The sequence below is a fragment of the Crocuta crocuta genome, unplaced genomic scaffold (genome assembly GCF_008692635.1).
Source record: "Crocuta crocuta isolate KB4526 unplaced genomic scaffold, BGI_CrCroc_1.0 scaffold95, whole genome shotgun sequence".
In the NCBI taxonomy this organism is placed as follows: Eukaryota; Metazoa; Chordata; class Mammalia; order Carnivora; family Hyaenidae; genus Crocuta; species Crocuta crocuta.
Window position 1 is genome coordinate 3716205 of NW_027530971.1, and position 13237 is coordinate 3729441.

General features: G+C 38.9%; 1 protein-coding gene across 1 annotated transcript in view; it reads right to left on the minus strand.

Moving 5' to 3' along the window:
* TMEM245 (transmembrane protein 245) overlaps positions 1-13237 on the minus strand; it is a 94118-nt gene that overhangs the window by 28362 nt on the left and 52519 nt on the right. The window contains 4 exon segments of the mRNA XM_077769841.1: positions 5903-6048; positions 6178-6300; positions 10352-10483; positions 11378-11476. Coding sequence (XP_077625967.1) covers positions 5903-6048; positions 6178-6300; positions 10352-10483; positions 11378-11476 — 500 coding nt within the window.

Here is a 13237-nt window from a genome sequence, read left to right on the forward strand (position 1 = left end):
CCCGTTTCCAAAAAGGTCACATCTTCATTCAGAAATCTTCCATTGTTAGACACTCTTATCTATATGCAGAGCCATAAAGGGTAGGGTCCCCTTCAACTGGAAGGCAGGCTACAGTGCATCCAATCCACCTGGGGTCCACCTCAACATACCTCTCTGTGAATAAAATTTCCAAGTTCATTCACAATCAGTCTTTGCCTAACTTTTCCCCTAATAAACACTATTTTGCATTTATACTGTACACTACTAAAGGTGTGTGTCCATGCCTCGTTTATACAACTGTATGGCTGATCCTTAAATAACACGTTTGAACTACATGAGTCCACTTACGTACAGATTTTTTTCCATATGGTAAAAATGTATTTTGGGGCCACCTGGGTGGCTCAGTCAGTTAAGCATCCAACTCTTGGTTTGGGCTCAGGTCATGATCTGACGGCTTTGTGGGTTCAAGCCCCACATCAGGCTCCATGCTGGCAGCATGGAGCCTGCTTGGGATTCTGTCTCTTCCCCTCTCTCTGCCCCTCCCCCACTCATGCTGTCTCTCAAAATAAATAAGCTTAAAAAAAATGTATTTTCTCTTATGATTCTCTTAATAACATTTTCTTTTCCCTGACTTACTAAGAATACAGCATATAACAAGAACAACATACAAAGTATGTGTTAACTGACTGTTTAAGTTATCAGTAAGGTTTCTAGTCAACAGTAAGCTATTAGTAGTTAACTTTCTGGGGAGTCAAGAGTCATATGTGGATTTCTGGCAGTGAAGGGGGTTGGTGTCCCCTAACCCTCATATTATTCAGGAGTCAACTGTATATCTAACTTCTCTGCACCAGAGGCTTGAAGTGCTTTCAAATGCCTGGTTAAGATTTAATTCTTAACCAGCTCTCTCTCCTCACTCTTTACAAACTCTAAGATGAAACTGTTAACTCTCTTACAAGTTTGCTAATACTTTCCTTCTCCTTTCTCTGACCAAAAGGGTGTTCTTGGGGAGAGGGCGAGGAAGCTTTAAAAAAAAAAAAAAAGAAAACAAATAAAAAATGGGTTTGTAACTTTTCCAAACAATCCAGGATTTGATCAGATGACCTGCTTTTAATAGAATGAGATTTGAAGCAAGGAAGAGGTTGAGGAGAATGAGAAGCCATAATAGTCAAGGAGCTCTATACCCTCAGAGGACACATGGCTCTAGACCAATAGACAAGTAGAGTGTATGTGTCTAAGTAAGAAGGAAAGAAAGAAATGAATCCAAAATCAAATTCTGCCTGCTCCCAACATTTCCTTAAACTAGTTCTGCCCTCTTTTCTTTCTAAAGGTCAAAGGAAAGCTATCAGATTATTGTTCCCTCAGGCAACAACAGCAAGAGTCACCTTACCAGTGTTCTGTACTGCCCCGCAAAAGAAGGCCAGAGAGTAGAGAGGGCAGGCCGGCTTCCAGAAACATAGCATATACAATTACCAGTCAGGCATAGTATCCCCCGGCTCTTTTCACATCCCCCTAACCTCTCTTGAAAAGTTACATCTCCCTCCCTTTCCTGGGTCATCTGTCCCAGACACCCAGCTCCTCAGTAAAAGGCTCAGAAACCTGGTCGACACTGGATTTCCCTGTTCCAGAAGGGAAGGTCACACTGTATGAGCAGACCCAGCATGCTGCTGAGAAGCACAGGGAGAAGCTGCTTCTGCGGAAACCTTCCATCCCCAATGGAAAAAGCAGTGAGTCATAGTCATACGCAGAAACATACAACAGTGGCGTCACAGTAAATCATCTGGAATCCTTGGCAGTAGAAATATTGATTCAATATTTTTATACCATTAATGCATGGTTTTGTGTCTTTAACAGTGCCTGCTGATAATGGATGCTTACTCTAACACCAGTTAAAAGGTGAACGCTATATAGGCAAATAGCAAACATTTGTACCTTAACATTAGTTCTATTATAAGGCTAATTAAAATTAATTTAGCAATTCTTTAAAGCATCACAATGAGAAACTAAAAACAATTTCTTAAGGTCATTCCCTTGGAAACTAGATGTAAAGGTTTAGGATTATTAGACCAATCTTTAATCAAGTAGGTTAAAAAGGCATTCATTTTACTGAGTTAGTTATTATTTAAGTACTCCAGCTAATATGATTTTCCCAAATACGCATAAGAGATTGTGTCTCTCTACTCTAGGGTGAGGAGAGCTATCTCTTTGAATAAATGAAAATACACTTTCTTACAGCTTTAAACTCTTCCTTACGTATTTTAATTTAAACAAATAATGTTAATAACCTTAAATCCATGAGAATTTCTTTCCAACGAATATTTGTTCAAAGTCAAAAATGGAAATACTGATTTACTGAATGATCAGCACTGCCTTTTTTTTTTTTTTTAACCCAAATACCTTTAATTCTCCAGAGTTGGAGGGACAAAGGTGAGAAGTACATTCATTAAAACAAAACAAAACAAAACAAAAAAACAAAACCTCACAATATATACATTCTCCCATCTAATTCATAAGTAAGACTCCCACCCACTGGCACTGAAAAGCTGTAATCCCACAAGCAAGAGCCATACCCGTGTGCATGCACTCATGTGAAAATATCACACACACTAAATTGCACTGAGGCCGTGACAACATGCAACTTAGTAATGTGCAATATCTCCACCAGAGCAAGCAGAATGGGAGCATCGGGGAAGAAGGACGTGATGCAAACATTCAGGACGCAGCATGCTCTACAGGGACAAAAATGGTTTGGGGGTTGGGGGTGCATGCCACTAACTCAAAAATTCATGAAACAAAAACCCAAATGAATACACAAACATATTCAATTTAGAAAGACACTTATTCAGAGCTGAGAATCATAACTAAGGTTCAAAAATTCAACGAGACGGTGGTCATCGAGTAGTCACATATTTCGTAAGGCAAAGCTTCAAAAGCCAAGACACTTTTGCTGCCTGGTCATGCAGTTAACTCCCAATTTCAATTCCACTTTGAACTTACTGATGGATCATATAAAATAGGTGAACAATTTCTACTTGACTGCAACACTGATGACGACTAATGATTGATGTTTATAAAATCTGATTTCACTGATAATTTGCAGACTGAACTGCACTCTGAGGACTCTACAATAACATTTTCATAATCACTTGTATAACACTTTTCCTCTTAAAATCTTTGTCCATAACGAAACATATTCCATCTTGAACACAATCCTTCAGAAGGAAAAATCCAACAAGAGCTCTTAACCCAGAACTCGCTGTTATCTTACATATATGAGAAGGTTCTGCAGAGGCATCTATGTAAAACCTGTGTGTTCTAGGTCTTGCATTTGACCCAGGAAAGAAAAAGACAGAAAACACTGAGACTGCTAAAAATCATCTGGAGTTGCAATCTTTAACTTACAATAACTTGATATAGCTGTGGTTACACAAATGGGCCAGACAAGTTAACTAGTCTGTACTGTATTTGTCAACTTTGAGAGCCATTAAGATTCTAGTTCTGGTGCTGATGGTTTAAACATTTTCCTATACTAAAAATATGATAAAATAAACGGGTTTTATACCAGTATGCTTTGGAATCAAGACATGGGCTACTGTTATAGCTCATAATTAGTCTGTACAATCCCAAGAAAATAAGGCAAATCTAATTTGTAAAAAGGCATAAATTTCTTATCTCTGTAGATGACCGCACTCTTTCTAGCCTCAAATTCTCTTGTGGGCCAAAGACCTGAATTTTTAGCCGTCAGCCTCATGTGTCTACTTAAACAGTCCTAACAGTACCACAAATTTAATTCATCGTCTTCTGCCCCAACCAGCTCCTCCTGGAAGAAGGCACTGTGGTATACTAGAAGAATATATGCTTTCAATCAGCTGGACCGATGTGCAAATCACAGCTCTGCTTACCAACCCAAGCAACCATGACATTAAAATATTAAGTTTAAAACAAAGGAAGTTGGCATATTTGTGTAAAAACAAGTGACTCAGTGACAGAGGACGGTCGACCAGCAGTTCACTCTAAGAAAGCAGAACAAGAGAAAATTCAAGAACTGTGATTTGAAAACAGAAAAGCTTTTGTGAGAATAAGAGTCAGTGCTAATAAAGATTACTTCAGGAAAATGAAGTTCTCTTAAGTTCTTAATGGGACAAGGTAGTTATTTTTCTGTAAGGCTTGGCTTAAGTCACACTGACTAAAAGGATTCTGCCAGCCTTTGAAAGAGTTGATTCACTAGTTTCATCCTACTGGGAAGGTTGAAGGTTATTTTCCTTTCTGGCTGAGTTATTTACACAAACTTCTTTGAGTCAGACAGATGTCACTTAGGTAAACTAACGTGAATTTAATGCTAGAGTTTTCAACATCTTATTTACTCAATAAAGATGATAACCAACAGTAGCACAAGCTTAGAAGGAAAGCTAAAGCAAGTGACTTTCCCTGAAGACAGCTTCACCCTGCAAACTGTTACAGTAGATAATACACCCCCCAAACCTGGAATCTTTACACAGATGGCCCCATGTGGATACCCAAGAGCACCAAAGAGGATAAGGGCATTTTTAAAATTCTACCTGATGGCTAATAAAGGAAGCAAGATATTGATGAAGACTTTACCCAGGCCTTGCCAGTAGGAGAAAGAAAGAAAGAAAACCCAGGAAACTTTCTATGGAAGAATATATTTCAAGAACATGTGAGTTATTTGAATGTAACTGAAGGTTTTCTGGACACCAAAGTGGTATCTTCAACCACTTGTTAAATAAACACAATGAAGAAATAAACCAAGATCAGTCAGAGAGAATTATCCAGTCAAATCAAGATTTCTATGGAAGACTAGTTCTAAGCAACACTATTTGTTTTATAATAATTTTTTTAAAGTTTTATTTTATTTATTTTTGAGAGAAAGAGAGAGGTAGAAGGAGACAGAGAATCCCAAGCAGACTCCACACTGTCAGTGCAGAGCTTGACACGGGCCTCAAACTCACAAACCGTGAGATCATGACCTGAGCAGAGATCAAGGATCTCTTAACCGACTGAGCTACCCAGGTGCCCTTAGCAAGGCTATTTCTTAAAAATAAGTGGAAACATAAATGCCAACCGAAGATTCACTAGTCCAAAATAAGTTTAAGACCACCTGGCTCACAATTATTACAAAAAGAAACTCTAATGGATGACATGAGGATTTAATTTTGGTATAGCTATTCATAAGCAGTAAAAATGTAGTAGAATCCTAATGAGTTCCAAGCAATGGGGGGAAACGGTGGGGAAGGAGTGGAGCTAGGTTTGAGCTGAAATTCCCTACCTGAAATGACAAAGAGGAAAAAGGAGGGCAGAAGCCAGTGACTTGAAAAGAGCATATGAAGAAAAAAAAGTTGAGGAATCATCTCATTCAGAAGCCCAGCCTGCAATACATGGACCCCAGAAGACACGGGAAGTTTCTGGCCAGAACCTGTGCTGCATGTCCAGCCCATGACTTAAAAACAACCCAAAACTTTGCATTTCCAGTATGCAAGCTAACTTCACGCAAAGGGCACAGAGCCCAGCTGCAGAGGCAGAGAGGAGGAAACAGAAAGATCATCTCTCCTCCGCTGGACAAAGCCGCAGCTGCTCAGCTCTGAGAAGGGGAGGTGTATGTGTGGCACAAGAGGGGGCTCTCGCCAGCAAGGGACATGATACCAGGAGCTGCAGCTGGAACAAGAATTGCAGGGGGTGGGGGGGCTGGTGCTCACAGGACTGACGACAGGATACCGAAACTGAGCTTTTCTTATCACACTTGCACTGCTCGCATTATTCTCTCAAAAGGAAATTAAAAATTTTGAAAATACCAGGGTCTGTCACTAGTTTGGCACCGACTGGTATTAGAAAGGCTGAGACTAAAAACAGGCTTCTCACAGAAAGCAGTGTCTGAAGGAAATAAGAAGAGCATAAATCTTATCCCTACCTGATGGCTTCTTCCACAGACTGGCCAATAATATTAGAAGAAGGACCAGGCTGAGATAGTGGTGTCAGGCTTATCACCCACTTCACTGGCTTGTAGTACTCATCACTGGAACTTAACAGATAAAATAGTGTGGTCAGGAAAATTATCTGCAAAACAAAGGACAGTATCTCCTAAAAAGTCACATTTGGAAACTACAGGAAGGAAACACACATGGAACCAAGAATATGCTTCACTGCGGAAGGAGAGGTAACATGCTCATGTCGACATGTACATACCAGAGACAGCACAAAATTGAGAAGGGCCGTCCCGCTGTAGAAGAGGATGGTCAGGAGCGTGGTGACCGTGGTGAAAAGCAGGCTCACGTTCCGGCTCATAACAATCCACAGAGACTCCAAGATCTGATGAAGAGGGAGAGCTGGACATCAGAACTAATCTTGAGGAAAGATGTTCCTACGGCTATCTACTGTGCTTTCAATACAAGTGTGTTTGTACCAGAAAATGAAAAGACAAGAACTGAATATTATTTTATGAAAAAAAAATGTATCATCTGGAAACATTTGAACATTGTATATTAAGGAAAATGGTTAAGAAAATCATGGTGAATCTAGCTCCAAATCCAGGTAGCCATTAAAGATATCTATAATATAACACAGAAAAACATTTTATGACATAATGGTATTTTAAAACGCAGGAAACGGGGCATCTGGGTGGCTCAGTCAGTTAAGCTTCTAACTTTGGCTCATGTCATGATCTCGTAGTTCGTGGGTTTGAGCCCCACATCAGGCTCTGTTCTGACAGCTCAGAGCCTGGAGCCTGCTTCAGATTCTGTCTGCCTCTCTCTCTGCCTTTCCTCCACTTGCGGTCTGTCTCTCTCTCTCCCCAAAATAAACACTAAAAAATCATAATTAAAAAAATAAAAAAAAGCAGGAAACAAAAATTTTATACATAGCATGATTGTAACTATGTAAAAATGATATGTGGAGAAAAAATACCTACAGGAAAATATGCCAGAACGCAACCTGTGTAGGATCACAAGTGCAGATGTGAACACTCTAGTATTTGTTTTATTAGCTGCCTCCCGCCTTTGCCATCTCCAACTTAGATTCACGTACAAAAATAAAAGCATCACTTTGATGTTTTCACTAAAATCACAATAAATATAACAGACAGCATCAAGGGCAGAGCTCTATAGCTGAAAATCTTTCTTCAGATAGATGATGCCCCTACTGAGTTCCTTTGATCCATCACCTGCAAATTCACTAGAATCAGTTATTAAAATGATCATTACTGTATGTTAATTATCACTAGAGGAAGAGGTACAGAATCTGGGATACACCTAGGTTTTAATTTCCTATCTTCTCAGAAACTTAAATTCCCTCATGACAGCGTCTGTCCCCTATGAGAGAAGCACTGCAGATGATACCATCTTCATTTTAAAGACAGACAAACTGAAGCTCAGAGATTTTTTAAAACTTGCCCAAGGGCCTTGGAGCTAATAATTGGAACTAGAGCTGGGACCAGAAATCTAACGTCTGACTTTATTTTGGTGTGCCCTTTCCAAAACAGCAGCTCTGTTTTTTGTCATATGTGCAAGTTCCACCATCTGTTCTCTGAAAGGCCTATCCATTCCTTTCCTATCTCAAATGTATCATTTATAAAGACATATTTTGTTGTCCCAGGCATTTGCTGCAAACCTCAGCTCAGTCTTCATAGGAGAGCTTTTGCAGGCTAGTTTCATTTACAATAACTCCTTACATAAAATCTTCAAAATGCTTTGCAATGCCTACAAAAATATGCATGACTGGCCATTTGACCCTGTGGGATAAAGAATGGATGAATAATGACACTGATTCCAAGAAACGAACCAACAATACCCTTATTTGTAATTTTTACATGCATTCTTTTGGGGGCTTCTGGCATTTTGGAATTTTTATTAAAAAAAATCTTTAAATAGTTTCTGGGTCACACTGATAGGAAATACCCTGTGACAAGTCTTAAGAAATTAACTGAATATGTTAATTGTAGACTGATTGTCTCCAACAACAATCAAGTAACCTTTCTGTGTACCCAAGGGGATTAGGAAGAAAGGTTCAGACCATGAGAGCTATTGGATATTACAAGAATATAAGCAGAAATAAAAAATTTGATCAAGGGTTGACTTTGATGCCTTAAGACTTTTTTTCTGATGAGACAGGTGGTGACATTAAAGAATGTGATTTTTTGGGGGCACGTGGGCAGCTCAGTCGCTTAAGCGTCCGACTTCAGCTCAGGTCATGATCTCATGGTTCATGGGTTTGAGCACGTCGGGCTCTGTGCTGACAGCTAGCTCAGAGCCTGGAGCCTGCTTCAGATTCTGCATCTCCCTCTCTCTCTGACCCTTCCCTGCTCACGCTGTCTCTCTCTCTCTCTCAGAAATAAACAAAACATTTTTTAAAAATTTAAAAAAGAGTGGAAGTTCCTCAGGAAACTAACAATAGAACTCCCCTATGACCCAGCAATAGCACTGCTAGGAATTTACCCAAGGGATACAGAAANATTTAAAAAAGAATGTGATTTTTTTATACTCCATAAGAAAATGTCTTGATATTTAGATGATGTACAGAAATCAGTGAACCAATATTCCAAATGACCATTTCATATTACAGAAGCATATAAAAGTAAATGACCCATTTCTAGTCAAGATAGATCAATGGACTTCAGTGTAAGGCAGTACGAAAAGTTTATATTGATATGGTTTCAAATTCTACACTGCAACTAACATTTAAGAAGTACGATTTGTTGAGTTTTGGTGTAGTATCAAAGAATAGCCACAATTATCTGAAAAGGCTATTAAAAGAGTCCCCTCTTTTCCAACTACCTATCTGTATGTGGCTGGATTTTCCTCATATACTTCGATCAAAACAACGTATTACAATAGACTGAATGCAGAGGCAGATAGGAGAATCTAGACATTAAAGAGATTTGCAAAAAAGTAAAAGAAAGCCACTCTTCTCACGGAATCAGTTTTTGTTTTGGAAAATGGTCATTTTGCAGATGCAAAATATGTGTTGATATATAATGTTATTTTTTGTGAATTAATACATATTTGCAAAGGTCTCAGGTTTAACTGCTAAAACAATAATAATCAATAGATCCCGCATAAACAAAAACTCTGCAGTCCTCATACTAACAAGTTTGACAGCCACTGGACTAGAGAAAACAGAGGCAAGGGATCACCAAACATATAAACTCTTAGAACTGAAGGACATGCATTTCTAGATTTAACTCCACACTGTGATAGCTGTATTAAGTGAGTGGGAAGAAGGGCAAGTGTGAGTGCAGGGATGTGGGGAGGAAGTGAAAGTTATAAGAAAACCCCAAAGGTGATACAAGAGAGCACTGAGGGACTTCAGAATCACATCTTTATCTCCATCTTCCATATCGGGAAGCCAAAAGATAATACCTAAAATTGCAAAACCAAGAAATACCAGCATAAATATTATTTTGGAAATTTAGAGATCAACACCCAGAGAAAACTAAAAGAATTGACGGTGGTTTCCAGAAAATGAGACTGACATGGAGAAGCACAAAGCAGGGCACTTTTTTTTTTTTAGTGAAAATCTTAAACTATTATTGACTCTCTGCTGTGGTCATCTATTAGTTTGATAAAATTAAATTTAAAAAAATCTACCACTGCAGGGCACCTGATGGCTCAGCCAGTAGAATGTGCAACTTTTGATCTCAGGGTTGAGTCTGAGCCCCATATTGAGTGTAGAGATTACTTAAATTCTTTAAAAAAAAAAAAAATCTAGCATTGCAAACCTCAACATCTGTTAACTTGATGAAAGTCACGAGTCTGTTCACATGAAAGCTCCTCTCCTCTCTGTGAAAAGCCACATACCAGGACACTTTATAAAACACACTGTGGAACCAAGAGTCGTTCTTAAAACTTCAGCAAGGCTGCAAGCTGTTCCTTGCTGCCTTCGACCCTATGGCAAACAAGGCAGAGGTGGGTGGTGCATGGTGGGAAAATGGGTGGACGATAACAAGCTGAGCCTCTGAGGAACATCCAGTCTTTCTAAGGTAGCGAACCAGATTTCCATCTGCCAAAGACTTTGCGTACCAGTAAGGTCTTTCTCTAGTGGTCCAGCTTGGGGACATTCTAGTCAGCCCACGGGTACAGAGGGATACATATCTCAGAATCCAAGAGCCCACAACACTTCACATATGCCTCCTGATTCAGCATTTCCTGGTTACTCTTCAACCACAGAGAAGGCACCAGGGGACCTACTCCTGAGGCCTAATCGTCTTCAGACATCTTTCTAGTGCATTTTGTACTCTCAAAATGGCAAAATGCCGTGGCATTAAAAACAAGGTAACTAAAGGCCTCTAAATGTGCAAAGAACACCGGAAATCAGAGTTTCTATTTTTATGTCTAAGCTCCGTTTAACTAAAAATTCTATTTCTTACCGAAAGAAATGTCTCAATGTTCTCGTGAACAAAGGAAGCAATATCCTGCCAGTCCAAGATGTCTCCCAGCCAGCTATTCTGACGGTTTATATGCATCTTGTGTCCTTTGTGCCTTCCAGAATGTGTTACGTTCTATGGAATAAAACAATTTGGATGTGAAATCTCCAAAAGGATAAGATGTATAAATACTCTATTTTGTTTTTATGTCCACTTGAGTACTTGAGTACCTGGTCACTCAAAGGTGATAAACTGCATTATTTAAGAAATCAGCTAAGAACTCTACCTGAAGACCCAAAATATGAATACATCTTTCTGTTTACCTTTTAGATGCCACCTGTCAGCTGAGCTCAAGCACTTCCTTTTTAATGTGTTTATGAACACCCTTCATTCCTCAATATGTACAACTGTACACCAACACAGCATTTACTGGTTTTTTTCTCTTTTTCTTTCCTCTACCTTTTTGAGGGTCCCCATTTTTGCTTTTTTCCTCCTTTCCTCATCCCCCCTAATTATTAACCTTCCATACAAGATAAAGAAAGGAGGAAAGAGGAATATAAAGTACACTAAAAACCAATACAATGTTATATGTCAATTATATCTCAACAAAATGGGGGGGGGGGTAAATGAAAAAGAAACAAAAATGGGAGAAAAATCTAACTCACCAACATGGAAAAGAAATACATTGCCAAGAATGCAGGAATACCTGCTTCGATCCTCTGTCCCCCAACTTTGCCCCTCCCCTATTTCCCCCTCTCTCTCAAAAATAAATAAAACGTTTTTTTAAAAAGTAAAATGAACAGAGGACAGAATACAATACAGCACAGAGACAGGTGGGTTCCACCATGGAGATTAACCATCAACTCAAGCTGACTTACAGTGACCTGAGGTTTAAGACCCTATAGCTTCAAAATTTCAATAAATGACAACCCAATGTTAATATTGATCTAGTTAATATCTATTGAGTCAATGAATCTGTAAAAGGACTTTATTAGTTTATAATTGAAATCATTTAATAAAATAACTTACCTTTACAAACCAAGAATGATACAATCTGTCCCAAAGTTCTAGTACTTGCTTTTCAATTACAGCAGTATTGTTCACCTTATCTCCCAGAATTTTATGAAGCTGGAAGAAATACAGATATAATCTGCTTTACTATTTCAGGCAACAATCCAATAAAATTAATTTATGCTGGGTCTTTACATTTGTTCCAGATCAAATGAAAATGTTCCAGACTATTTAATTGCCTCTAGCCATCTTATAATCTTTTCTTAAACTCTGTACTCTTCAATATTCCCAGCAAATTTCCTTGCCTTTCTTGGCTTTTTGCTTTCCTCTATTTTTGGGTGTCTAAGAGCGCCACTTCAGGTTGTAAGAGAAAGGTACATATGAAGCCATGATCACTGACTTAGCAAATCTTATCTGGCCAGAGAAAAATATGTTGCATGTGGTCCAAGTGTCCATCCATTACACAGAAATGTTACATTTATCACTGGTGTAAGAATTACCACAGAACTTTAAGTAAAATTTTAGGGCCTTAGCTATAAACACAAATATTCCCCAGACTTTGCTGAGAGGCGTCAGGTCTAAGACTGATGAGACTGGCTTCAGGGTTTATGGGAATCAAGTAGAGTGAAACATGCTAACTTTGAGGAAAGTTACTCATTATGATACCCCACGTTTTGTTATTAAAACCATAGCATAAGGGTGCCTGGGTGGCTCAGTTGGTTGAGTGTCCAACTCTTGATTTTGGTTTAGGTCATGATCTCAGGGTCATGAGATAGAGCCCTGCATTGTGCTCCATGCTTCCATGCTGGGTGTGGAGCCTGCTTAAGATTCTCTCTTTCTCTCTCTCTCTCTCTCCCCTCCCTCCCTACCCTTCCCCCTCTCCCTTCTCCCTCCCCCTCCCCCTTCCCTCCCTCTGCCCCCCCACACCTACTTGAACACTCTAAAAACAAACAAACAAACAAGCACTGGTGGTGGCTCAGTCAGGTAAGCGTCTGACTTCGGATCAGGTCATGATATCGCGGTTTTTGAGTTCCAGCCCCATGCTGGACTCTGTGCTGACAGCTCAGAGCCTGGAACCTACTTCGGTTTCTGTGTCTCCCTTCCTCTCTCTGCCCCTCCTCTGCTTGCACTCTGTCTCTCTCTCTCTCAAAAATAAACTAAAAAAAATTAAACAAAACAAAAACACCATAGTATAATAGTAAAAAGTTTTTTGAAAAGATAAACACTGATTTGTAGTCCCACTTCCTTACCACAAATGCTTCAATTTTTCCATATCCTCTGAAACTTTGTGTTTATAAATATAACTTAGAGTTTTTCATCACTTCATCACTTTTATCTTTACTTTTAATGGTTCCATGTTATTTTCTTTGTTTGTTTGTTTTTAAAGATTTTTAAGTAATCTCTACGTCCAAGGCGGGGCACAAACTCCAACTCCAAGATAAAGAGTTGCACTCTATCAAATGAGTCAGCCAGGAGCCCCAGTTCTTAAGTTCTGATATTATTTTATCATTACCCAGTAACAGGATATGGAGATGGTTCCCAATTTTTAATGTCACAAGTAACACGGCAGTGAACGTCCTTACACACAACTTTTTTCTTATTATTCATAGTATGATAAATATATAGGGACCAAAGGAAATAGGTATTTTAATGGCTCTTGCTATGCACTGTCTTTTATAGGGATCATACCAATTAACATTTTCCAACATTGTACGATTAAGCCAATTTTCCCAAAGCCTAACGGACTGATAAATTTTTAGACAGTTTAATAGCTGTGAAATTGTAACCAATCATTTATACTTTTCTTCTTTAGGTATGAGAATAACCACCTTTCCATGTTGGTTTTCAATGAGTATTTTCTTTTGTGTGGCTTCTCCA